Below are 27,214 nucleotides of genomic sequence, written 5' to 3' on the forward strand. Positions count from 1 at the left end.
CCAAACCTATAAGTGACATGCTCGATGTCCCAAAGCAAAGTTTAATATCTAAGAGCTCATTCAAGAACTCGTTATAATATGTTTAAAATATATATAAATAATATATAAATATTTCTATTGAAAACAAAACCTCTGGTTACATTGAAACCACATGTTAACTATGATGTCTAGCTGAGCCAAAATGACAACATGAAGCAGTCAACTCTTTTTCTGAGCTGCTTAATGGATTTCTGCCTATACGGATAAAGAAGAAAACATCTCAGAGATAGAGTTGGATTAAACTAAAAGGAAAAGTCTTTCTATAATACAAGGAGAGAAAGTTTATCTGGCATTGAGGAGTGGCTCTACATTTGCCTTTTCACGTCAAGTTGAAGACTTAACAGAAGATTTTGCACAGATGCGTCTTTACCAAACACAGCCTCTTTGATTTTTAAAAAAAAAATGTGTGTATGAAACTTTCGTGCGTAAAACTTGAAACGCAGACACCTCCGATAATATTGAGTTGCGTATTAATGCATTCTTGATGAGGTGATAGGCCGGAATAAAAAAGATTAAACTGGGCTTTACTCTTCATTTTTTCCTCATGTAGTTTGCTGCTCATCTGTGAGACAGCAGTGACCTTAAACGACCACTTCTCGCTGAACTGACCGCCTGAGGAGACTCTGGCGAAATCACAATAGACTGTGTATCTAGTTCGCCAGTGCCCCGAGAACATCTGGACAGAAAAGTCATATAAAGACTTTATAGGTGAGCTCCATATGTAGGAACTTAAATCCCAAATTGGGTTTGAATAGTTCTGAAAAGGGGCCAAAATGTTAATGTTGCCATCTCCAAATGTCATTGCTCTTATAAAATGTGCAATCAATCAGTTATTTGTCTAAAATGTGCAATCAATCAGTTATTTGTCAAAACAACTTGAGCCTGTACAGTATCCAGAAAAATCATGTTGAGAAGATCTTATCTTTTGTCAGAGAAGCAGGCCTTCTTTTGTTCTCTTGAGCTGTGTAGCCTGAAGACTGTTGCAGGCCTGGCAACATCCATTTTCTATTAGAACATTTAATTTACAACTTGAGCAGCGATGAAGTCTTAAAAATTGGCAACTGACGATCATCACTCAGTTGTAACGTCTTAGTATGATGTGCATTTCAGTTTGTTCCATCAAGATAAATACATGCTGGGTAAGTCAGAGTTTAGATGAGTTGAACTTAACTCTGCGCAGTCTTTGATTGCGCCATTAGACGAGTTACAGAGTATTTTTTGTTTTTCTCATATGACAGTATCGTATACATTTTACAGACAATCCTGTTTATATTCTACTGAATAATAATATCTCCATAAATTATATTTACAAAGGGAGTCGTCGCTGAGTCAGCCAGCATGACTTAGTCATTACTCAAGAAAGAAAAGCCTCTTCATCGTCATAACAACCTAATAACATATACTTGTTGATCATGAGCACTCTTTGAGGTTCGAGCTTGGCTTTCTATAAAAAAATCATATTTCGATTATTGCATATTTCACAGTGATTAAAGGAAAAATGTTAATTTAATCAGAGGGCATCACCATCAATATTTAGAAGCACTCACCTCTTAAGACTAAACTGTTCGCCATATGCTGAGATAACTACTTCTGAGCAGTTTGTACTCATACCTCAGAGAACCTTAGAGGGGCGGTGCTGCATCCTCCCCTCCTCCAAGCTTCTGGCTCTCACAACCGGGAAGGCTGGCTCGGGGCGTGCGCTCTTGTGTGCAGCTCCCCAAAATACTCAGAGGGGCGGGGGGCCGAGGGGTGAGACAACTAGACAGGAAGGCAGATCCAGATCGATGAGACCGAGGTAAAGAACCACCATCGAACTCCGCCGCAGCAGAGTTTTAGTTGTTGTTGTTTTTATTATTTTTTCTCACCTTTAAGCCTCGTTACGCGCACTGATCCTCCTGCTCTCCAAACCAAGAAGATGCCCAAAACCTCAGCGCGCGTATTCCCGTGGTCCTCCTTGTGGTTGGCATCTTTGGCTACTTTGGTTGTGCAGTCGGTGCTCTCTTCCTCCTACTCCTCTTCTTCCTCCTCTGCATACCAGAGACCTGCAGCCGGTGGGAAGCGACCGGGCTTCATGGAGAGGACGCTGATTCTCCTGGACGTCAACACCCGCAGTCCGATCAGAGTCCTCAACGACAACTTCCTCTCTTTGCAGCTAGACCCCTCGATCATCAAAGACGGGTGGTTGGACTTTTTGAGGTACCAAAGAGCTTTTCCGCTTACCAACAACATCGATCTTTACCTCTAGTATTTTCGGTGGTTCTTTTACTAATTACGCACGCAGCCACGTTGTCTGAATTGACATGGGGAGAGCCAGTATGTTGCTTCCTCACTCAGAGCACTGAATGGTCTGATGGTCCACAACAGTAAAAGGTTTTCTTCGAGAATGGCAAAATCTGTTAATATATAGATTATAATTTAATAAGACAACGCTGAGAGTGAACGACTGTTTAAAAGCACAGACAATCATACTGCAGTTTTAAAGTGTGCCGAATAACATTAGAAAAAATGTGTGACCCTTACCTACAGGCTCAAGCCAAAATGTCTATTATTAACTCTAGTTTTGAGGTTTAAACTAAAAAATATAAAAATCCAATTTCACTAGGATCTAATACCAGCATTTTTTCGATATTTTTTTAAAATGCAGAGTGAACTTCTGCAGTGTAAACAGACTGTCTTCACTTCGGTGCATTTCTCAGAGCAGTCGAAATTTCACTAAAGACGTACAGTCTTTGAGACTTTATAGAGCCGGAGCCACATGGTTTGACAATGGATTATGTAACATGAGATTTTTAAATTCAAAACATGACAAAAAAACGTATCAAGAGATTAAAATGTTGCAGTTTAGCTAAACTTGTTGAGCTTCACATTGTAGTACAGCCATGTGGCCTAATCAATAATTGCATTCTATAGGAAGAGAAAATGTTTTTCAGTCACGTTGTTAATTTCAGCTTCTAAATAATATTGTATCATGGTCAGAGATTGGTAAATAAATAATTTTGCTTCAAACAAGAAGGTAATACAGGCACTCTAAATAAATGAAAATGCAACAACGTTGAGGGGAATATTTAAAAAGCCTTAATTGTAGGGGCTAAATCATTAAAAAGTCGACATGTTTCGACCACTGCAGGTCTTCGTCAGGGCTTTAAAAACAGACAACACAGGTGTGACCTCACCTACATAGTAGCAACATCAAATAGGAGGCAATCATATGACCCAGATAATAACATGACAGGTGAAAAAAATGAAAATAATGAAAAGACATGAGATGAGATTACACAGAAATATTTACCTGTACATTATGATTGGAAAATATGTACCCATATATAGGTTCTACATAGCTATGAGAAAAAAGGAAAGCCTATACAGAGAAAAATTAAGAAAACATGTGAAGTCTGTATCCTCATTGAGACCAGATTGCTTTAACGCATCCAGGCGATGGATCCAAAAAGCTTCCCTTTGATTAAGTTTCTGTATTCTGCCCCCCAACACACACACATACCTCCCCCTGGACATGTCTTTTTCAAATAAATCATTTTGTTTAAGGTATGTAGCCTACAGGTCATAAACTGGAAATCATTTACTGACAAAAATATGAGTTGAGTTTTACATGTGTGCCTCCTTCTTCTTCTCATTATAAAATAAAGCTTAAGCAAAACTATTTTTATTATTTTACAACGAAACAACATAAATGCAGTATGAAGATTTTTTTCCATTTTTAATTCCATCACATCACATAGCTTATATTTGCTATATTCACCAATTTCTCCCTAACCTCCCTATGCAACTTTGTTCTGGATTAGTCAGCTGTTTAACATCATAATTTCCCAATATGTAGATTTACCTTCATCAGCTGTAATTTAGGTGAGGGTTGATTAGGCTGAAATAATGAAAACAGCAAGTGATCTGCTCTGTAATCTGCAGGCCCGTCGGCCGTAACTTTATGCACCTTCCGGACTTTTTATTTTATCGTATGAAGCTGCAGACGAATGAGACGCAGGATGTAATAAAAATGTAGTGATTTTTAACATGATAAAAGTCTCTCGTCTAGTTTTAAATCATTAAATCTTTCAATGCACTTCATATCGACTTTTTTGATGTGTCCTACAGCTATAGATTCCTATTCATACGTTCACGGTGTTTCAGTTAGTCTTATAAGTAAATATAACAGCCTAGTAAGATAATATTTTCATCCTATTATATTATATATGTCCCTATCAAATGGGCTATCAATAACAATTAATTATAGTGTATGCTTTAATTTGCAGAAAGAATAAAAAATAACTGTTTTAGTAGGCTACGGAAAATAAAACTAGGCTAGAACTTACAGGGAAAACTTCATTTCCTATCTTTTGGTCTTCATAAATGGTTTGAATTTAAAGTAGAAACCTTCTACTTCATCTTTTAAAAGTTACAGATGTGTGATGTATTAATCCTTCATTCTTCACTGTATACTGTATCCTACAGTAGCTGCTGTCTAATGTTTTTGTTCCATTGGATGACAGATGTTGTAGTCGCTGCCTGCTTCTTGGAAAGGAGAAAAACAAGGACAGAAGTTTTGTATGTTTCAACAGCCGGTGCGAACTTAAATTGTCCTCTTTGTTTTAATCCCTTTCATCTTTTCTTATATTTGGACTATAGGTTTGAAATAAAGTAAACTGAACGGAATAAATTAAGATTGGAGAAGGACAGTTATGAAAGAGGGACGATTCGTTTTCACGCTTTTCTAAACAGTTTCTGCTCCGCCCAAACAAGTCCGTGATTGTAAAACACAAACAGACATTTCAATAACCAAGGCACGTGTTTGTGTAGTAAATCCTTACCTGTGTGGTTTCTTTCTTTCCTCAGCTCCAAGCGGCTCGTGACCCTGGCGCGCGGCCTGTCGCCTGCTTATTTGCGTTTTGGCGGAAAACGAACCGACTTCCTGCAGTTCAACAATCAGAAGAACCTCGCCAAATTCAGAGGGCCGGGACCAGACTACTATCTGAAGAACTACGAAGACGGTGACCACACACGACAGTTATTCTTGTCTCAATGTGTATTTTTTGACGCAGTTTGACAGGAGGTGAAGGCGGCCGCTGTGTTTTTCTCCTTCACAGTATTTTTTGACTCTCGCGTAAACTAAATTTAACTGCGAAGGCTATTGAGTGACGTTATTTATTTTCCACAGCGTCCATTTCCTTGTAAAACACGATGCAAGTTTATTAGATAGACCCGTCAATACAATCTATAGCTACAACAGCCCTGCAATACTTTATAATGAGGAGTATAATGTCCAGTTTTTGTTGAAACTGTTTTAGTAAGGTTGATTAAAGGTCATACTGGAGTTTGTGGTGCTGTTGAATTGTGGGTTATAGCCTACTGAGAGGTGTTCCTATGTATTATTTTTAAAATTTAGTCCACTGCATTGAAATAAATGCAAAATATGGGAAACGCATCTTAGTATAATGCCGTTCAATTAAACAGCACCAAAAACTACAACATCTAAAATTACCATTCAGTTGAACCACTCTGAAACAGTTAAACTGAACATAATAACTTCATGACAGTTGAATTATTGCAGGATTATTGTATTAGGCTGCATCAGTTAAGCGTACCTAATAAACTGGCAGCTGCGTTGAAAACCGAGGAGGTGTTGTTTTTGTAACATAGTATATATAGCTTGGTATAATACACATTTGTATTACTTTCCAACAGCATATATTTAAAAACTATGTTTTTACAATTACTACTGACACATTCTATGAGAAAAGTAACAAATGTGTGTTAAAAGTGACACAACCTTTTAGGTTTCAACAGGTGGTCCAAGCATGACTTGAAAATCAAATCTGAAAAGAAAATAGAGGAACCAAAGAGGAATATGAGGTTTAGATTTCTGATTCATAGTACTTTGATGAAAATAGCAACATGAATATGATATTGACCAAATCCATGACAACAAAAACATTAAAGAGGCATTAATGTTCACTATTTATGCCATCTTGCAGATATAGTGCGCAGCGACATTGCATTGGACAAGCAGAAGGGCTGCAAACTGGCCAACCACCCGGACATAATGCTGGAGCTGCAGAGAGAGAAGGCTGCCACCACACAGCTCGTCCTGCTGAAAGAGCAGCTGTCCAACATCTATAGCAACATTACAATAACAGGTAGGAGATCACACACACACACACACACACACACACACACATGAAAAAAGGTAGTTTTTGTCATGTGCTCATAGCCCAAAAAATATATTGCCCTTGCTGACATAACATAGTGTGGATTTTGTGGGTCATGCACACAGAACACACACACATATGTACACACACAAGGTTCAAAGCATGCCAATGTAAACCATCAGCTTTCAGAATGACAAATGTAATTTGTAAAGGAGGAATGTGGGGATGCATAGAGAGTTGCAGCAGAAGAGGCTAGTGAGCAGAGCACTGACATTTTAACTGGTTACTAACTCAACCTGACCGCAGAAAGAACTTTGGGTGGGCTACATTTCTTATCTGTTTCCAGGATTGACTGGGAAGGAAACTAGGAACTGGAGGAGAAAACTAAATAAGGAATTTGTCTGTTGAAATTACTGCAGTTTATGGAATCATGCAAAAATCTGCGCATGGCTGTGAGTTGCGTTAAAGGACCGAGTCATTGTCAGAATTATCAGTTAACACAGTCTTTGTGTCTTTACAGAGCTGGGAAATGAAAAGTTAGTTACTTTGTTATTGTAATCTAGAGGATTAAACTAAAATGTCTCCACTATAGTTAAAACAACTAACACTTATGGTTAAAAGTAAAGGAAAAATGCAAAAAATTGTATTTAGCATCAACTCATCTGCGGCTTTTCACTGTCCTCTAAGCCAAAAAATTGAGCAACATGGATATATAATAACAAACCCCAACTATTCCAAGTATCTGCTCCTTTTCTGCCCACACACACACACACACACACACACACACAAACTTACCATCCCCTTTGTTTGTGTTTTTTGCGTGGGCAGGATCTTTATCCCAAAACAGTACAACTTAGAAAGTGATTTTTGAAAACCAAAGAGCACCTGGAAAAAAAAGCGGACTCCAGGAATTGATCAGCGATACAATGAAAGAAAATATATAAATTCTGTGCTTTGTGTGAGTGAAAATCGTACTTAATTAAATTTTTCAATTCAATTTATTTATATAGCGCCAAATCTTAACAAAAGTTATCTCAGGGCACTTTTCACATAGAGCAGGCCTAGACTGTACTCTTTAATTTACAGAGACCCAGCAATCCCCCCATGAGCAAATACTTGGCGACAGCGGCAGTAAAAATGCCCCTTTTAACAGGAATAAACCTCAAGCAGAACCGGGCTCTAGGTGGGCGGCCGTCTGCCTTGACAGGACTTACAAATCCTTAAAATGGTGAAAAGTTCAGATTAGGTAATAAACCAAATTGCATGTTCACTGTAGATCCAGAAAAATATGAAATATAGCAGTTTGTTTTTTAAAAGACATTGATTAATCACATAAAACAAACGATCCAATTCCACCTCAAGTGAACTCAGTTGAATGTGTCACTATTATGTTTGGTCATTACGCACAAAACCGGAGGACTCGCATGAGTGGCTCTCAATGTGTTTTTCATGTTTTCCGAAGATCTCACACTCCCCTGGAGCAAAGTGACCCTCTGTGTGTTGCTGTATGAGTGATGAGGCGGATATGAACAATATGTATCAGCCGCGTATTTTCAGATAGTCTCATGTGCAACAGTGAAAACACGGCCTTGTTGCATTTATCAAAGTAGGCAAATATATAGAAGAAGAATTTGGACCTGCTTGCGTGAGGAGTCATTTCACAAGTTCAGGTCAGGAGTTACCTCGTGTAGCACCCTATCATTAATTTTGTAGTACTGCAACTGTGTAGAAGTACTCTATATGGCCTTTACAGTCTTTAATGTTGGTGCCAGAGGAGTGTGAAGATGTTCCATACAGGTCCGTTTTTTAGACACCAAAATAAGACGATGATTCAAATAGATATTTTTGATCAAACAGGCTTTTTTTTTGTTTTGACAATCAGTTTTCAGTACAAACAAGAGGAAGAATTGTTAGTAATATGAATATAGGCAGGTAGAAAAGTCAGAAGATTATATCAGGTGGCTATGATGTCACCTTTAGCAAGAGACAAGATTCAAGCCTTGTCACAATAACCAGACAATGTCTCGTCTCATATTATTATTAATATTGATGTTGTATTGATACATTTCCCAGCTCTACACAATTATACCATCATAATCTGTAGTGTTATATCCTGCTAAAAAATAATTGTAAACTAATAAAGCCATGGTCGAGACAACCAGCCTCTGTCTCACATGCGGCACAGTGCTAATGTTTCTCAAAATGAAGACCACATTTCCCATAAACCCTGCTGCTTCCTGTCACAAAGATGATGTTACCCATAGACTGTATATAATGTATATACTTTATACACAGTCTATGATGTTACCACTTTCTCACTTAGCTCAGTGGCAGAATAGAGGCCAGTAGAGCATGTCAGTGTTCTTGGTGATGGTCAAGTAAAAATAAACATGCTGATGATTTACTGATGATACGAAAATGCATAGTTCCTTCAAAGCTCATTCTGCTGTTATGCAGACTGTAATTACTTTGGTTGCATGCCTAAAATTTGAATGTAAATATTAAAACTGATTTTGCAAGTGGGGAATAATGATGACATATAATTTGAAAATATTGATACAGTTAAACTTATGATGACAATGAATCACCACTCCGTGTTATTTTCCCACGTGCTGGATATTTTTGCATCATTTGACTGATTGATTAGGGCCCTATGGAGGATTTTGTCTTCTTAAATGTGAAGTCCCGGTATGATGGTTCTTATTAAGGGCTAAGAGGTGGAGTTTTGAGAACGAGAGCGGCGCCGTGCTGTTTTTGAGCAGGTGCCATAGTTGTTATCAGACTGGATAGCAGGGAGGCGGGGGCGAAGCCAAGCAGAAGGACTTTATTTACCCAAAGCCGATTTACTGTGAAGTGTTCTCACAGAAACCCTCATTCCTCCGAGCACAGACACAAGCTGCAGGTCTGCCCCTGGGAAATGTTGTTCAAACGTCTGAAGGGTATTCTTCAAAGCTTGTTTGTAAAGGTGGAGCTGCTGTTTTCTTTCTGTGGTGCAAAAAGTAGTTTTGAGCAGAATTTGTCATACAGTGACTGTTGTAGTGGTGAAATAAATCAACAGGATACGAACTGATGGCGCTGAAAAAGTAATGAAAGATCAGTGTGAATATGTTTGCATAATGGCCACATTACTACACTCAAATGAACTCCAACTATGTTGTGTAAACTAGAATCTGAGACCTCACATCTCTGTGGTGGAGAGAGTAACAGGGATACAGAGGCACAAGGGAGGTGTTTAAATATGGTCTGGTAACAATCAGCCGAGATTCACTGTGTGTGTGTTAGTGTGTGTGTGTGTGTGTGTGAGTGAGTGTATGCGTATGTATATGTGTGTGAAGGCAGGTGGTGTTTAAAGGTCCTTTAATAGTCCTGCTCCATCCTTTTCCACTCACCACTGTCTGACCTTTGACCCAGGCTTGTTAGAGCTATCAATAATGGGGCCACTCCAAGCTAAGACACACACACATGCAACAGGAGTTTATGTTGAGAAAATTCCCCCGAGCTCAGACAAGGTCATGGTCAGCATCATCTCTGTCTCTCTACAAGAGTGCATCCCTCCATCAAGGATCACTTTTTCATTTCTCTTTTTTCTTCCTCTGCCTCCTTCTTCTCCACCACTTCACACCTCTCCCTCATTTTCTCTCTCATGTTTACTGTTAGCTTAGCTGTGTATATTGTGACTTCATGTGAAAGTCCTATGTTTATTTGACACTTCAGAGAATGAGGCAGTCAATCCGTTCAACTTGTGACCTCAAAGCCTTGTCCGTGTGTTTAAGGCCCAAAAGATAAACACAACTCAATTTAGGAATTCCTATACTGTGTTATCCTTGTCGTCTAAGGCAGGCAGATCAATATTTGCGAACACGGACTAAAGGAAAATCCTCCCAAAACAGAGAAACTGGTGAACCAAGAGTAAAACATAGGATGTTATCAGTTAGGAGGTCTGCAGCTGCTCATGACAGCCTGAATAGGAAACTTGTTTTATTTTCTGTTGGACCTATCAAGTATTTGTCTTTGAATGTTTTCTTTCTTTTGGTATCTAGCAAACATTATGCATAACTGAAAAAAATAAACATGAGCTAATCAATTGGAGTGATTTTGAGTCTGTAACTTGTTTAAAAAGGCAATACTCACACAAAAGCGCTGTCATTGTGCCGACTCAATGTTATATGGTATAAAACCAATATGTTTGCATTTATATATCACAATTAACATTTAAAGCTCCTTCACAGATGTACAGTTAGGAAAGAAAACTCATACTCTCTGTACTATGTATTAGTACAAACAGCCTCATAATATATTAAAAAATGGCAATAATTTACAGTACCAGTCAAAGTTTGGACACATTCAAGTGAATGGGAAAGTGTATCCAAAAGTTTGACTAGCACTATATATTATGAATACAGTCCTAGGTGCTCTCTAGCAGTGAGGCATTATTTGGGATTTTTAATTGGAGGTTGAATCAAAATGAGGTTGGGCTAGTTCTTTTTATGTTTTTGGACACAGGCAGCTACTGGACATCATGGGATATTAAGGGGAGGTTGGGAAGAGGAGCCATCTGGATGAGATGGAGGGGCTAAGTAGAACATACCCTCAGAAGGGAGCTGCAGTAACTAGTTGGGAGATTTTCACATGGAACAGAGCCGAGATCATGCAGAAAGAAACACTTTTTGTGAAGCACAAATGTAAATAAATCTGTACATTACTGGGGTCCAGGAACAATAAGCTTGGTTGTCATGGTTGTCTTATACACCAAAGTAATAATGCATATGAGTGTAAATGTAAATGTAGCAGTAAATCAGCAGATTTCCTTGTAATTAACTAAAGCACAGAACTGTGCAACTGAGGAGAGCAAGCAGACTCGTCAGTGTTAATAGAGGGAAATGGAACAGAGCTAACAAAGGGGAGGGGCAGGAGGCTGATTTGACACCATGCCACAGGATCCATGAGGTTATACTTTCATTGATTTTCTAAGTTTAAGTTAGAGGCATCCCATGAAAGAGCATTTTTTTTTAAATGTTAGGTGAGTCAAATGTTGGCCTTGTAGCAGGCAGATGCAGCCTGACATCATAATGTAGTCTCTCTCTCTCTCTCTCTCTCTCTCTCTCTTTCTTAGTCTGATCTCACGTGCGTAGTATCAAGTGACATGAATGTTTACAGTGTCTAATCAGTTGTTAGGTTAAAGTAAACATTGCTGAGAGTGCATCAGACACTAATACCTGAGCCCCTCTCTTTGAACTGAGGTGAAGCCGTCACAGCCAGAAGCCTCTCAGTGAGAGCTGCAGGGCTCCATTGAAAGGTAACATTAGAGAAGAATGACAATATAGAAAGTGTTAAGAAATACTGTGCAAGTGCAGCGTTGCATAGAGCAAGGCCATTATTTTCAATGGAGATAGCGACTGCACTCTCCTGAGCAGTTGATGAGTCATACTAGTGTGCCCTACCATGTTTTTCCACCAGATTTTGTGGCCAAAATTCAACTAAATTAAACTTTGTATATGAATGCTCTGACCACCACTATGCCTGTTCTGGCATTGATAGGATGGAAAGGAAATAATGGTGCACAAATGCAACTTTAAAAAAGAAAGGATGAAAAGTGCATTTTGTAAACCTATACTCTCCAATCCCATCAGAACCTAACTAAACATGACAGAAAGTATAGGATGGTGCAGTTTGTAGCATCCTATTTAGATGCTTTGTAGGATGGGTAATGGGCTTTTGCACTCCACTTCATACAGAACTACACTCTACACTCATGCGCTTGGTGTGAAACTCCTGTATAAAAGATAAGATATAAGATAAAAGATAAAAGATAAAGATAAGATAAGATATTCTTTATTGTCTCTGAGGGGAAATTTGACTTGGACAATAGTGCTACACACAGCTGCAATCAACTTAGGCACAATACGTTTACAATTACTTTGGCTCAGCTATGACATCAGAATTTCAATGTCCAAAACCCGTTTAGTAATTCAATAACAAAAAAGACTGAAGTGAAATTCATGTCCCTGACAAAAGACATTATGAGTCACTAAACGGGACAGAAAGGAAGGAGGTAAAAAATCTGGAGAGACAAATGTTAGGAGCAGGCATAGCGAGGGGAATTCGCTGAACATGTGGGAATGGCTTAAGATAAGATAAGATAAAATAAGATAAGATAAGGTATACTTTATTGTCCCTCAGGGGAAATTTGACTTGGACAATAGTGTCACACACAGCTGCAATCAACTTAGATACAATAGATAGCCAACAAAACAGTACAGTGGTACACCAAAGACACAATAATAAATTACAACAAAATAAAAAAGATAGGTAAAATATTGCACATGCCTTGTAAGATAAAAGACAATGTTTTCATCAAAACAAACTGGCACAGCTGTCTATAGTCAGAGGGCCTCTAGTTATAACTTTCTGTTTTTACTCATTTGAAAATCAAAACATATTTTCTTGCAACAGTGGGAAACATGCTCTATCCTTCCTATTAGTTCTGCTATACGACTCATCCAAGCCTTTTATCCACTCTTTCCTTAATCCCATGTCGTTTAAACCTCTGTTGTAAAGAAGAAGTAGAATCGTTTCTCCAACATCCCCATCTTTTTGTTAAAAATTCCCTCAATATGAATATGCGCACACACCCGGCAACTGTGATGCAGCCAGTTATTTCAGTACCCGCTCCGTCTCCAGCTCACTGCTGAATGCAGATTTATAAGAGTTTCTCCTGCCAAGTTTCACACTGTAACACTGCAGTACAGCCAGTTGCCGTGACAGCGGGAGAATGAATATAATCCGCTTTGATTTGTTGATATCCATAATGATATTATTGGATATGAGCAGCTGTTGTGGATCTTGGAAAGACCAAGGGTAAAGGAAAGAACATTAAAGTTTGTGTGTATGTTTTTACACATTACGGATGGTGCAGTTTGCTTTACTGTGCTATTAAACAAAAAGGACCCGGACCTTTTCTGTACTGTGCTGCCAAAAAATGAGGGGAGTCGAAACTCATATATCTGCTGTGCAGAATGTTTTATGCAAATATAATGATCTCTGCACCATCATTAAATACATTACGGTAATCTAAACAGTGAGTAAACAGTGAGCTATTGAACAGAGATCCTCATGTCCTTGACTTGTCTACACAAAAAAGTAAAATTACATTAATATCATTCTCCTTTAAAAATCGATCATTATATATTAAATAATTTTAAATATTTGTTTTGAGGTGAAAAGTTTTGTATTAAACTCTCACCTCACACATTACTAGTTAAATCTTTTTCAATTCTCTTCTGCTTTTTGTATTTGTTATGCAAGAGTCATGTAGATGCTTGACACATTTTTACCACTATTTTTTTCCATTTTATTTTACATATTTCATAACTGACAGCAAAGACAGAAAGGGAAAATGGGACAGACACATGCTGGTGGTCTGTGGTCAGATATGAACGGAGAGATTGCTGGTACAAAAGGCATCTTAGCAAACTGAGCTAAGACAAGCCTAATAATAAAAAATCTCTGACCTTTACATGAGATAGGCTTCCTGTTCCAAACTGAATTTGAATAATGCTCTGTTTGGTTTTACAGTTTCATGGCAAGTTATCTGTGGCACTAGTTTAAATTATGCCAACAATCAACACACTCATGATGATCTATTAAAAGCAGACTTGGGAGTGCAGTGAAAATTTCCAACAATTCTGCTGGCATGAACCAGGCACAACAAATTGAAATCTTGGCATGAGGTGGTTGCATGGAACACTAAAGCCAATGGCTGTCTGAGTCTGGCGGTTATAGCCAAACCTATCTGGCAGCTACTGAACAGCGCTGACACTTGAGTAAAAGAAATGGGATTCTAATATCACCACTAAAGTTAGTAAATCTGAGCATTAAATCATGAAAAGCTTCGTTATTTGCACAGCTGAGGGGATTTTCTGCGCTATTTCAACCAGCTTAAACTGAAATTGTGTCTCATCTACTGGTGTCTGTCTGTGCGAGACAAGACGAGTTGATTTGGGGTTTTTATTCGAAGAAATCTCTGCAAACAAAATTTCCCTGCAGTAAAGTTTTATTGTTATACACATTGTGGTTTGCAAGGATTTAGTTCACTGCATTTGTCCGCTTGGCCACCATGTATATCTTTTTAGAGTTGTTGTTTGTGTGTTTAAAGTCGTGTTTGTTTATAAGTGTATGTCTAATAAAAACATTTTCTCAAGTTCACACACAAAACAAAAAGGTGCATTAGGCATTAAGCCCTAACCACTAGAGCTTCACACATGGAGGCTCTTGTGTAACACAAAAAGGTATCTTCAAATCAAGAAGCTCTGTCAGAAAATGAATACATCTAGAATGTCTTAACTTTTGTATATTATGTGTTTGGCTGAATCTGTCGGCTGTTTTTTCAGCCTTACCTGTCAGTTTACAATTGTCAGAAGTGAAGTAAGCTCAGCGTGACAAGCTCTTGATTGCCATATTGCCTGCTTTTTTTCTTTACTCTTTCCACATGGCCTGCACAGATCCATTGTCTGTTTTTCCTTGATCGAAAGAATACCTAGTGTTTAAATCATGGATGGACATAACATGTAATTCCATGTGTTTGCAATATGCCCCGAGACAAGTGCCAGCAACCTGCAAACGAATGTCATTTTAATAGCCTGATGCATGGGAAATGTTTGAAAGCAGTCCTTCCTCTCTTATGATTGTTTGGCATGACATCCAACCTCCACATTTTTCCTCAGAACTCTAGAAAACATACGTTTTGTGTCAAATTTCAAATCATGGCACTGTGCTCTTGAGTGCTCTGAGCCAGTTTGTACCAATGGGATAGGAGAAATGCTGGTACCTCTTGAGTATGTCTGTGCACATACCGTGTGTGTGTGTGGGTGTGTGTGTGTGTGTGTGTGTGTGTGTGTGTCTGCTCCGTATGGCTCCAGATGAAGTTGTTATCCTGAGGGGAAACATGCCTCCTTCATTACCAGCTAGACACATTTTATTTTCTTAATTTGAGTCTAAGGCTGTCATCCGTCATTTATGAGATTGCGCTATGTGGTGTGTGTGTGTGTGTGTCCCTGTCCATGTGTTTGCATTGTGTTAAATTTGGACTGGAAGTAGGGGCTAGTAAGGGGCTATGAAACTGTAACCACTGTTTCAGGAGGTGATTTGACCGGGTCTTTAAGAATTGTACTGGCATTTCTGTATGTGTGTGTGTGTGTTGGTGTTCAAGGAAAGCATCTCCTTTTTCTTGTAATAAGAGAATATAGTTTAGTCATTATAACTGAGAAGCAGAGTTCAGAAAATGAACAGAATAACAAAATTATTTGATATTATGTTTATTTTTAGAACTTCAATACTTTCACTTCTTTTTTCCTCATTCAACTACTATAAGTGTTAGATACACAGGGCTATTTCCTCTGAACCGTGGCTCCTAGAAATTAAGTTTTTATACTGCTGTTTTGCAAAAGCAAATGCATTTTTTAGAGGAGTATAATACTGCCTGGATTACTTTTAAAAAAAATCAACAAAATGAGGAAACATTTTAAATGAATGTGCAAAGTCTGCAAAGTAGCTGAATGTATCTGAGTTCAACATCATCTAGATGTAAACATCATAATTCCTTTTTTCTTCACCATAATCTCTGACAGGCTTCCCCTAAGTTTTCTATCATACTTTGAATGATGCATTTTGATTCATACCAAGATAAAAATAGATTGTGTCTTTAATATCTTTTAAATCATTTCACAGAATGTGGAAGTTTGCCTACTTAACTGAGGAAATACCAGCCAGTGTTCACACTCAGGGGACGTTTATCTCACCAGGTCAAAGCCCATATATTACTGTAAACTCCAGAAAATGTTGCTTGCATAAGAGTCTGGCACGTTGCTCGTCTGGCCACTTGTGAATCCTCTTTAATTCTGCTCTTTTTTTTTCTTCACTTGGAGCATATGGCTGGTTGGATTGTGTTGGACCTTGTCAGAGACCATCTATCACTCCATGGTGTCCTGCTGAGTTGGAGATTCACAGCGTAGCTCTCAGCCCTCAAAATGAGAAAACAAGAGCGAGAGGGAACAAAGCTAGATTAAGAGAGAGGAGACAGAGGGAAGGAAAAGGGGGATGGAAGAAAACGAGAAATGGAATAACAGCAACAGACAGATGAGGAAAAAAGAGAAGGAGGGGTAAAAAGGACAAAGAAAGAAGAAAATATAAAGATGAATAAAACATTTTTCTTCTTATGAGACCAACAAAGAGTGTTTTCAGCTCTTCTCTGAACCACGCTGTTTACCATCCACAGCCAAATCTGGCAATTTAAAACTCTTCCCAGACAAAGGTCCTGCTGACACCTGTGGTGTAAAACTGTGCCTTCAAGGTTGAGCAAACCTGTAAGTGCTCAGGGTTCAGTAGCTTCACACTTGTTAGACTTCCCAACAGTCTCAGAGCACAAATAACATCTTCAGAGCTCTCTTAAGAAAACATCCTTAATAAAACAGGCGTTTCCAAAAACCTTTCACAAGCCGCAATCCTCAAAATTTGCGTCAATTTCTGGTTACCTCTGACACTTACAGATGGAAAACAGAGCTGTGCATGTTTCATATTATTTCCCTTGGATAATAAAGTGCACATTTCTAAATGTAACAGACCATATTTTCATTGTTTCTGGTCTATTTATATTTTAATTAATACATTTTTTTCCCCTCAGTTGCGATTACATCAATTCTACAATGTGACTTTGTCTATAAAAGTGTGATCCTTTGTATTTAACATCTGTCACATTGTTCTCAATGAGAAAATCAAGAAAGAAAAAAAAAACCCACAGTAACTGAGAAAACATGTCCATCCTTGTTGAGCAAGAGACTAAAGCTCTACCTGCTCCAGAGGCATCGCTCCTGGCCGTGACTGACCTCTGACCCTCACATGAAACGAGGACATGTATATGCCTCAGAGGGATATGTGAAGAGGGTACTTCCCGAATTATTCTGTGTGTAAGATTGTGTCTTAAAAGCTCAGAAAATAAGTCTGTTACTTGTTAAAAACAAATGAAAGTGAAAAATGGTAAAATGATTTTCATTGGGCATGAAACGTGTTACTTACCAAGAAACTTTTCTCTCCTCTTGTGTCTGCTGTGTCACTGTACAGCTGCTCATAATGAAGTGCTTCTGAATTGAAATATATCATGATTAACATGCATTCTTCAATCTGACAAAATTACCTTTTGGAAAATTGAACCGAATTGATACGATATTCTCTCAAATTCCTGTTCATCAGTTCTTTGTGAATATGCAAGATCATGCACAGCGGGAGAGGAAGCACATCGCCAAGAGCTGCATAAGTGTCTCAAATAATGCAAAAGAGATACAGAGAGTCTAATTACCCGTAACCTTCATCAGCAGGTATTCAGTTCATGAATTGTCCTTGCTCACTCAGGCATCAACCTCTGATGAATCTGTATAAAAATCCAAGGCCAGTGCATGATATCCTAGTTTCATTTAGAAAATGCATCCCTACAGGTGCCCAAAACAATGACTCAGTGCAGACTTTTGTCAAACAAACAGCCAAATAACAAACAACACCGTATCCAAACAACATGATCCAGAGTTCCAGGAAACAGCTGAAAGGCAGAGTCTTAAAAGGAAACTGACTTCATAGCAGAATTGTCTCTGTGAAATGTTTTGCATTTCAGTTTGTTGTGAAATATGCTGATTACTGAACAGCTTTAGGTTGTAATGGATTACAGTGTGGTTTTTTGTTTACACTTGTTTTCAGTTGAAAAAATGTTGTAAACTGAAGTGAGAGAAGCATGATGTGCTGCGTGTTTTTGGTCAGATTGAGCTTTGAATAAGTATTAAATTCAGAACCCACACATTTTCTGTTAGGGCCTGGATATTTGTTTGTTTGTAAATGCTAGAAACTTGGACAGACACATATGGAAGCCAGTTTAATCTTGGCTGTTAGGATGGTAACCTACTGAGACCAACAACAGATAGCGGTTTGGCTACATCTTAAGATCTGTCACCTATGAAAACTTTATTGGATCATTAGAGAGGTAATGGAAGCTTAATATTGGATGTGTGACCAAATTGTTTTCTTTCTCATTTGCTAATGTCTCTCTTTTTTCCTGTTTTTGTTAATTTCCTTAAGTATCCAGTAATCGGTGCCTTGGGTTTTTATTTGGAGATTTTATTAGATGCCAGCTGATGTATGGTTACAAGATGACAGAGAAAATATGTAAACTATTTTATGGCCTTTCATCACTTAAGCAGCACCACGCAATTAAAACATTTTTAATTTATGCCTTAGCTGTGATATTAAAGTAGTTTATGTGCCGTGAAAGAAATAAAGTAAGAAGAAAAAAACAAAGACAGGATGGAAGGAAGACAGAAAGAACTGGGCTAGACTTGTGACTGGGGCTCATGCGATGAGGCACTTCACCTCTGAAAGCTGGTTGCCCTCCAAGCTCTTTTACTCCAAAACTGTTTGATTCTGAAGGAACTTTGGTCTGCGGGATACAGCGCTATGTTATTGAGGAAATTTATGAGTTCATAAGTGTGTAATGAAATTTGCCTTGGTCAGAGGAGTGAAGCACGGAAAGGAAAAGTGGAATTGAATTTTCGGTGGTATTTTCATCAGACTTGCATTCCCTTAGGGAGCATACAGGACGGCTTGCAGTGGCCCAGGCAAGAAGAGGCCAAGTGAAACTTTTCCCTGAGGTTTTGAACCTCTGCTGTGAATGGCAGGAGCCGACACCTCTAACCAAGAGCAGATGTTTGGCTGGCTTGGTTTGGCCTGGTCCTTCCCCTGGCAGAGTAGGGAACCCGGGGTCTGATGTAGTTAGAATGCCCCGCTCGCATCGCTAATAGTCTGGCTCAACATCGCTCTTTTTCTCCTTGGTGAACTCCACTGCCTTCAAAATCCCTCACTGTAGGCCCAGAAAAGACATGGGAAAAGAGCCAAGCCAAGGAGGACTGCTGCACAGCCACTTCAATATTAACCAACTCAATATTAAAGTGATGCTGCAGGTGATCCTGTTGTACTGTAGAACAAGTCATATCTCCTACTTTTTTTTTCCAGATTTACCATCATTTTCTTCTTTTCCTCCTATACCTTATCGATTGTGAACTCCTTTTGGTGCAGCTTTCATGTGAGTTTCATAAGGAGAGTTTTGACTAGGTGCTGGCAAAGGTTGCAAATTTCTGTTCATCATCTTGATTATTTATTTTATAATACACTTTATAAGTAGCCCATTGGAAAGTAAGATTTATATACAGTGAATCAAAATGCAAAACAAGTAAAGCTTTTTTATAACAGCATTAAAAGTTAATGGCTTGGAAACTTTATCATGGTCTTCATAAACATGTATTTAAAAAAGACAGTGAAATCAGGACAGATCATCTTTAATCCACATGGTTTCAGGTGGTTCAGATGTTTTGTGTATTTGTTGTAAACAGATGGAAAACAGCCGTCTCCTGAGTTCATTCAAGAGTAGAGACTGAAGCTATTACAGGATACTTTGTCTTGTCATCTTCTAAAACCTCTCCTGTTATAGATCTGATCCTCCCAACATGAAACATTTCTGAAATTCTCCAGATGTAACCTAAACATCCCTCTCTTTCACCAGACGCGAAGCAGTTTCTCCACACTAAACCAAAACCATTTGAAATACATCTTATTCTTTATGAAGAGGTCCATACAAAAATATTCCTGGTGTCACCTGCAATGTTCCTGTTTATTCCTATTACAAACTTGTAAAATGTTTACGTCATGCTTTTAGTCTGTGTATTTTACACAGATAGTTCTTTATCATGCTCCATGTGTAGCACATTTGAACAGAGACATAGACATCTTATCACTCCAGTGGAGACCAGTCCAAACTACCATACAAAACCAGGGTGATAGAAGATTGATCATGAAATAGTTTTTTTGTATCTATTTTTTTGTGTAAATTTGATGTTTAGTTAGTATTTCTTGAAGTTGCTTTGTCTGTCCTGTGTCTTGTGTTCAATGATATTCAGTTGTTATTATGTACTCGGTGTAGATTATTATGTGATGATTAACATATCTATGAGACTTGGAAAAACTAGTTCATCTAAAAAGCACTGTATTGTTATTCTTGTTTCTTGTTTTCTTTCAAGAGAGGTTTTTTTTTTAATTGGTTTCTCATGGATTCAATAGTGTCTAAATTGTGCAAATCAAATCAATGAAACAAATAAATACTAAAAGTGTTTATTCAGATGTATGAGCTTATAGTAACAATTTCACAGAACAGTGTATTGTTTGAGGTTTTTCCACAAATGGGTGTAAATGTATTGGCAGTTATTTGTAAAACTGAAAAAATATGCATGTGATTTATTTCAATCTTTTTAGCATACGATATGGTTTTTGCATCAGTTGAAAGCCCCACCACAAATGTTAAAGCATTAAAACACAATGTCATATTTCCAAACCTCAAGCATCTAAACAGACTAATTGACCAAAACATAATAATAAAACAGATATAAATCTCACTTGCATGCAAAGCCAAAATGGAGAAAAAGATGTTTTCAAATGGGTCCATTAGTGTGGAAAAGGGCGGAGGTTCTTACTGAAATGCAGCTTCAGGCGCTTGGCATACTCAGGAAAACTCAGCAGGAGCACAAGGCTGACAAGAAGATGGCTTGAGACTTTGGGAGATATTTGTTAAGGTGTTTGGTTGGAAAAAGTCCCTTTCTCTCTCTCTATAAACATCTGGCAGGAATATCCATCACAGTGCTGGGACAAGTCCCAGTTTTGTCATAACTGGTTGCTGCAGGAACTCAAATGGGACTTAAAAGTTAAGAGTTATGAGAGGAGGGAATGTGCGACTGGCTGAAGCAGGTGCCCCCTGTAGTGTTTGTCCTACACCTGCCAGTAGTTTGAAGGGATGTTTTTTTTTTTTTTTGATTTTCACAGGATTTCCTGTGGTGCCAAATTATTCTTTTACCATGAGCAAAGTATGAATATCACTTAGTTTGCAATATGACTTATTTCAAGTGTTAGAAACTTTTATTACATGCAAAGGTACCAGGAAAATGTGAATTACAAATAATATGAATATGAATATGAATATTATTTACTTGGCTTAAATTCATTGGCAAAGATTTGGTCACATTTTATTGGTTTTGTCTGAGAATAATTGTGAGGTTATTTCACAATTGTTTTACAAAATGTTATTTTATAATTCATTCAATTATATTTAATAAGGCGAATTATTTGTCATTAAATAATAAATGGCTTATGTATCCAGTGTGGTTAGTCCACTACATAGTAGCATTGTTAAAAACATTTCATAACTTTTTCCAGCATCTGATATTATAAATGTATAATTATGTATAAAACAGTTGAAATGCCAGATGGTGATTCAGTAACTGTTTAATCTGGCCCTGCTGGTTCAGCTGAAGACAGAGCCTCCATTTTAACTGCAGCATAAGTAATGTGTGTGGATATAGTTTTAGAGTGGAAGATGATTGCTGTGATTATGGTGATTATTGTAGCAGTGAAAGGGATGTCTGGGGTACTGTGTGTTTGCTTTGCTGCCCTGCTTGGGATCTGGTCTTCATAACCCTCATCCATCACACGGCCTGGGATCAAAGATACCCTTCTTGAGCTGGGAATGTAGCAGATGTGCTAAGTACCCCAAAACAAATGTTTTGTTTGCCCTTGGTTTGCCAGTCTTATGAGTTTTGATCATGATGAATTTCAAGGTGGTAAAAGAGGTGTTGGCTAAGCACGTACAAACATTCCTCCTGTGGATGAATAATAAGTGATTTGTACTGTGTTTGCAGCTTAAGCAGGTGTTTCATGAGAAGAGCTGCAGGCATTGTTTTAAGTCCAAACTCTTTGATGGTTCAGAGCCAGTGAAGCCCAGGGCAACTCACCTTCTAGTTTCACTCTATCTGCCTGGAGGAGTCTTGTTTCTCTGCAATTACAGAGCAATCCATGCTCAATTACAGCATCAGCAGAGGTGTGTGACTAGATGGTTAACTGGATAAGAGGTGGGAGCTTTACAACCCCCCTCTTTGGAGGTGACAGTGGTGCTAATCTCTGGTAGTAAAAATGTCAGGTGTGGCTATGATGCCCTTATCTTGAACAGCTCTAGTTTGAAAAAATAACATTAATGTCTGATACTGTAATCAGATTTTATGTTGTCAAAGAAACTGCAAACACAGAACTGCTGACCCCATCTGCTGGACATGAGGCAGTTTTTGTTTAATGTACACGATATATTTACTTTTTGAGAGCTTTTTGGAAATCTCCTCTACATCAAATCCAACTGAAATTCAGTTGCGTGTTTTTTTCTACTTGCATACAGGCCGGATTCACAAATTACATACTGCATACATATCACTCTACTTTAATTTAAAAACAAAAAACAAAACTGTACCCAAAAGGGAGAAATATATAGTCTATATCTTTTGGTTTCATGACAACATCCCCTATCAGTATGTATACCAGTCAGAATGTCATTTTTTCTCAGTTCAGGTAGATTTTCATTTTAGAAATCTTTGTATATAACAAATTAAATTGTCACATTCTGTTTTATTATGGCTGACAATGACACTGACTGACAGCCAGACAGCAGTGTGTAACATCACACAAAAAATATCTGCACAGTGCTATCGTGTTACCAACTCTTCCTTTGTTCTACATGGACATGACAATGATCCGACCACAAATGAATAAAATTTGTGGTGGATTAAAAAAACAATTGGGAATGAGATAGCAGTATTGTATTTTGTACTGACTATTGTCCGCTTGCACCTGCAAAGATTTATGGATGTGCGTGTGACTGCTGATGTTTGCCTGACAGAAAAACAGCCAAATACTTTGAACAATGACTCATAGTAGCTTTCTAGCTAATGTCTCCTTCTTATCTACAAGCATAGACACATGTCTGGTGTTGCACCTTGGCATGCTGAAGAAGCTATCAAACAAACATCCATGAGGAAACATTGCACTGCTAATGTCTTTTTGCAGGCTAGATAGCTAACTGGCTACTGAGCTGTGGCACACTGAACAGCTTAAATGGTGTAGTCCTTATTCTTCAGTTCCAGTGCTAACAAAAGCTTGTCACATTTCAGCTGTAAGCTGTCAATCAAGCACCTTCTTACTCAGACAGTTGGAGACTTAAGCATTTCTGATGTAACTCCAGTGACGTTTTTTTAAAAAGATAATATTAACAATAAGTTTAAAAATCACTTCAACATAAATTTTGAATGCAAAAAAGGAAGGATTTTGTGATTCATCTTAAGTGTTGGTTAGTAAAGTGGTGATAGGCACTTGTGGCCACTTAAAAAATATTGCAAGTTAACAGACTTTCAGGATCCTAACATACTTTAGACGGTTAGATTGATTCATGAGTTACTAAACAACTTGTCAGTTCATAATAACCAATGATTCATAAACATGTCTCGTGAAAACGCCAGCAACATTCCCTCCTCTTTGGTTGTGGTTTGTAGGTAGCTCCATATTGCAAACAATAAAAGAGACATGGTGATGTTTCTCTCCTGGGAAATGAATACTTCAACACACCTTGTTTCTTTACAAGCCAAACACAGTGAGGTCATTAGTATCTAAAAAGCGCACTTTTCCCATTAGGGAGTGATAGACGGTGACCATTGCCAAACAGATGTGAAAACCACTCACACCCCATACACATTTCCCTCACACCCTGTTCCCCCAACAAGTGGTTTGAGTTACATGGCCCAAAGCCAATGGAAGACAGTTGATGTTATTTTGTCCACTTGCCTAGGCTGCAGCACACACACACACACACACACAGCAGCAGCAGAGTGGATGTACATGTGAACAGAACAGTGTATGTTAACATACCACTCATCTTACTCACCAGCTCTGTCGACTTGCTCTGCATCTCCTTACATTGGGTACACAGAGGAGGGCCACACGCAAGTCTAGTCACAGCAAATTCATAGATTGAGGTAATCCCTCTCTCACACTCTTGTTTCCACACACACACACACACACACACACACACACACGCACACGTCCACACACACGCATCGGTCCCCCTCTACTAACAGAATTGAAAACAGGTGCCCACCACATATCTTGCATTCTTCCAAAATACAAAAGTGGTTTGACCTGAATGGTTTCTCTGGAGTGGAGCCACCCTGTATGAAAGAAGAGTCCATGTGGGGATGTGTGTGTGTAAACATGGAGGCGTTGGGTTCTGTGCAACACGCTGATGGAGCAGCAGACTCGCACTCTATTGGAACCACATTTCTCCCTTTGCGCAACCCTAACATGCAGTGTCAAGTTAGCGTCAGGATAAGTCACAGATACACCATGCGAACATAGCAAACCACCGCATTCAATAGCTTTTGATATAACGACCGTAACAGTATACTGGTCAGGCTATGACCGATATGGATGAATGATCAAACTGCATTGCATTAATAGCCATTCTTAAACTTTTGAAATCTTTTTAAAAAATTGGGAATTGAGATGACCTTGCTTCAGTCACACTGTCTTTTCTGCAGCCACAGAGGATCTGGTTAACGGAGGAACTGGTCCAATGAGAAACAGAAGGCAGAGAGTTGCTAGACGCATAACTGTAGCTGGTGGAGAAAGGAGATTGAAGCCATGATGGAGGAGCTGATGATAAATGTGCCGTACTTGGGTTTTCCTGGATATTTTAGTTTACCTTCAAATCTTTCATGACTGGTCATGCTGTTTGTCTGCGACTGCATGTGTGCACGTGGTGTGTGTTAAGTATAAATGCTAAATTACTTTTAAATCCATCTGGTAAAACCTTAAATACTGTCATCATCAATTGTCCCCACCACGTTAAGAACATTTTGATGGATGCATTGTCTGAGAATAACCGTTTCCACTAGGCTTTCCCTACTGAGTTCACCAGGCTTTTCCAGCTGAGAAAATTACAAGCATCTCTGCTCTTACATATGGGAACAGTATAATGAACATGATGTCATTTCATGCACATGTCTTTTTCCCTTAGAATCATCCACAAAATATCAAAGTATTACCAAAAATTTAAGTTCATTATCCAGTAAATCCGTGTTTTGAGTCATGTTTTGAGAGGATGTTCATGAACAGTGGGGACACTTGCAGTGCATTTTTAAGGGCTCTTGAGGTTTGAGTGCAACATGTGCATCTTTAGATACAGAAAAACACACTGTATCCATAAACAGGAAAAAATACTCAGAATTAATTTCTCTAAACAGTCCTCTCTCCTGTCTGCACATGCCTCTTGAGGATTCGGCTTTGATTTGTCTTTTAAAGCAAGCCAGAACTCTACTCAAGACTCTTTGTGTGTGTTGTGTGTATATATGTGTGCACGCTTGTATGCTCAAGACTGACTTCGATGGGACTAAACATCCAAATTGACATTTGCTGTGGCAGTAAGCTACGTCAGTGGCAGCAAGTCATTATATTTCTGGACTGAATGAAACCAGAGACAGAAAACAAAGTTCTTGCTGTGCTCCTTATTTACTCTCCCGAGGCGTAAATGATGGGGGATGTAGGAATATATCAGCATTTTCAGAGCTCAGATTTTTTTTCACAAATCATCAGAGTTTGAATTTGAGGGAGGAAATGTTTCCTCTGCTTAGCTGTAGGCTGTGTTCACTTTCCAAGCTTGGATGGATGCCAGTTAAATTACTATTGTAGCTTGTGCTTTCAGTTAGTCTGTTAAGAGCATGTTTAAGGTGACCGAGCCCAACTTATTCACCCTCATAAATAAAGAGCTGTAAGAAAAAAAAAAATCGAAAAATACTGATGCATTTTAAATATAATTTTCTTTAATTCAAGAAATCCCTTTCTAAAAATAACTTTAGATAATGGGTAATAAATTAAATCTTGAAGAAAAGGCTGTTACATTTTTGTTCGAGCATTTACATTTAATCATTTGACAGATGTTTTTGTCCAAAGCAATGTAGAAATGAAGTACAATCCAAGCCACCAGGGTTTTTTTTTGGACCATCTCCCTTTTTTAGCTACATTGGTAAAATGTTAATAGCGTGATGCAGTCAGCAATCAACTGCCAGGTTTCATCCTTGGCCATGTTTATTAAATTAGTCCCTTTAGCCTTTTTTGGTAATTATTTTACTGTAATAATCATAACAGCATTACAGTATCACATCTTGTTCTTGTCTACTTTTGTAGTTTTCTGGCAAGAACAATTTTAAAATGCGTCCTTCTATACCAAATCTACTTTTCATAACTTAATAGCTGTTTTTCAACATCTGTCTCATTAGAATAATCTGAGAATCTGTCTCATAAGAATACATAGCAGCACTATACATTTCCTTATTTAGTGAGGATATATAACATAGTTTAAGTGATTCTTGTAGCTTAACGGTAAATTAGAAAAGTGAAAAGTATTTAATAGAAGTAGTAGTAATAAATATAGTAATACAACTGCAGTAATAGAAATAAAAAAGAGACAGCTAATGTAAAACTACACCTGTCTTGTCAGTCGACAGTATCTCACTAAAGGTGCAGCAACAGAGAAAAGTGTGACGTCATTGGAAACTTCAGAGGGGTGTCTGGTTCATGTGGGTGGTATATAAACTAGCAGTGTTTGTGTGAGTGCCTGTTTGTGTGAGTGTACATAGACCTATGTGTACCTCAGTGTTTGAGGGAATATGCCGAGCTGTAGAAATGAGGCATAGCGCTGACTGATGCTGCCGGCCTCTGTGCTTCACAGAACTGGCTTTTCTATCAGATAGACAGCTTGACAATATCCAGACCCCACTCTTTCCGCTACACACAAACACACACAGACACACACACACATGCATGCACGCACGGCCTTCTGAGTTTGTTCTGCTTGTTTTTGGCTGGACTGTTTGTCAGATAAAAGAGAGGTTTGTAACAGAGTGAGTACAGTAAAGCCTGACCTCTTGGACAGGCTTTCATTGTGTTAAAAGAATGTAAGAATAATTGAGAAATTTCAGACCTATTTTAAACCATATTACAACACAAGAAATGGTCATTCTTAGAAAAACAGCAAACTGAATAATGGTGTTGACTCAGAGAAATTA

At 38.3% G+C, this 27,214-nt stretch overlaps 1 protein-coding gene across 1 annotated transcript in view; it reads left to right on the forward strand.

Moving 5' to 3' along the window:
* The first annotated feature begins 1,800 nt into the window (after window positions 1–1,800).
* Window positions 1,801–27,214, forward strand: part of hpse2 (heparanase 2) — a 53,769-nt gene continuing 28,355 nt past the window's right edge. Inside the window, exons 1-4 of the mRNA XM_042432835.1 lie at window positions 1,801–1,834; window positions 1,912–2,235; window positions 4,885–5,039; window positions 6,024–6,185. Coding sequence (XP_042288769.1) covers window positions 1,824–1,834; window positions 1,912–2,235; window positions 4,885–5,039; window positions 6,024–6,185 — 652 coding nt within the window. The 5' untranslated portion in view covers window positions 1,801–1,823. The remainder of the gene's footprint in view (window positions 1,835–1,911; window positions 2,236–4,884; window positions 5,040–6,023; window positions 6,186–27,214) is intronic.

Source organism: Thunnus maccoyii, chromosome 14 (genome assembly GCF_910596095.1).
Source record: "Thunnus maccoyii chromosome 14, fThuMac1.1, whole genome shotgun sequence".
NCBI lineage: Eukaryota > Metazoa > Chordata > Actinopteri > Scombriformes > Scombridae > Thunnus > Thunnus maccoyii.